Raw genomic sequence first — 489 nt, 5'->3', positions numbered from 1 at the left:
GAGTCTCCCTGACTTTCCTATCAGGGCTGGATTTGAACCGTGATCCTCAGATCTCAGCCTCCCGAGTGGCTTGTTTTAACTTCTTCCGGTGGCCACGGGCGCCATTCTTTTCCCTCCGCGCTTCTAGAAGCTCCAGGAGGCCCTAAAGGGAACGAAGTGTGCTGAGCCCTGACCCCCGGTATCACTGGTTCAAGGCCTGCTGGAAGGAGAGACGGGAGCAGGGGGCAGGGAGTTGACGTAGGGTCACGCGGACCGGAAGTGACGACGTCGCATCGCGCCACTTCCGCGGCTTCTCTCCGCCTAGGGGCTGGAGGCGCGTGACGGCCCGCGGGACTGTACCCCAGCGCGCGCGCGTGTGTGTGTGTGTGTGTGGGGGGGGACATGAGTGTTCCTAGGCCTTTGCCCCTAGACGGGGACCGGACAGGGCCCGCCGACAGCGCGGAGGCCGGCGAGCCGACGCTGGGTAGGTGCTGTGGCCGGCGGCCCGGG

General features: G+C 65.6%; 1 protein-coding gene across 1 annotated transcript in view; it reads left to right on the top strand.

Annotated features, from left to right (window-relative positions):
• Positions 1-300: 300 nt before the first annotated feature.
• The window catches only part of Bloc1s6 (biogenesis of lysosomal organelles complex-1, subunit 6, pallidin), an 8,855-nt gene continuing 8,666 nt past the window's right edge, over positions 301-489 (top strand). The window contains exon 1 of the mRNA XM_013010220.1: positions 301-463. Within this exon, the coding sequence (XP_012865674.1) occupies positions 382-463 (82 nt within the window). The 5' untranslated portion in view covers positions 301-381. The remainder of the gene's footprint in view (positions 464-489) is intronic.

The sequence above is a fragment of the Dipodomys ordii genome, unplaced genomic scaffold (genome assembly GCF_000151885.1).
Source record: "Dipodomys ordii isolate 6190 unplaced genomic scaffold, Dord_2.0 Scaffold11, whole genome shotgun sequence".
Taxonomy (NCBI): Eukaryota; Metazoa; Chordata; class Mammalia; order Rodentia; family Heteromyidae; genus Dipodomys; species Dipodomys ordii.
This window is presented reverse-complemented; position numbering and strand designations above follow the sequence as displayed.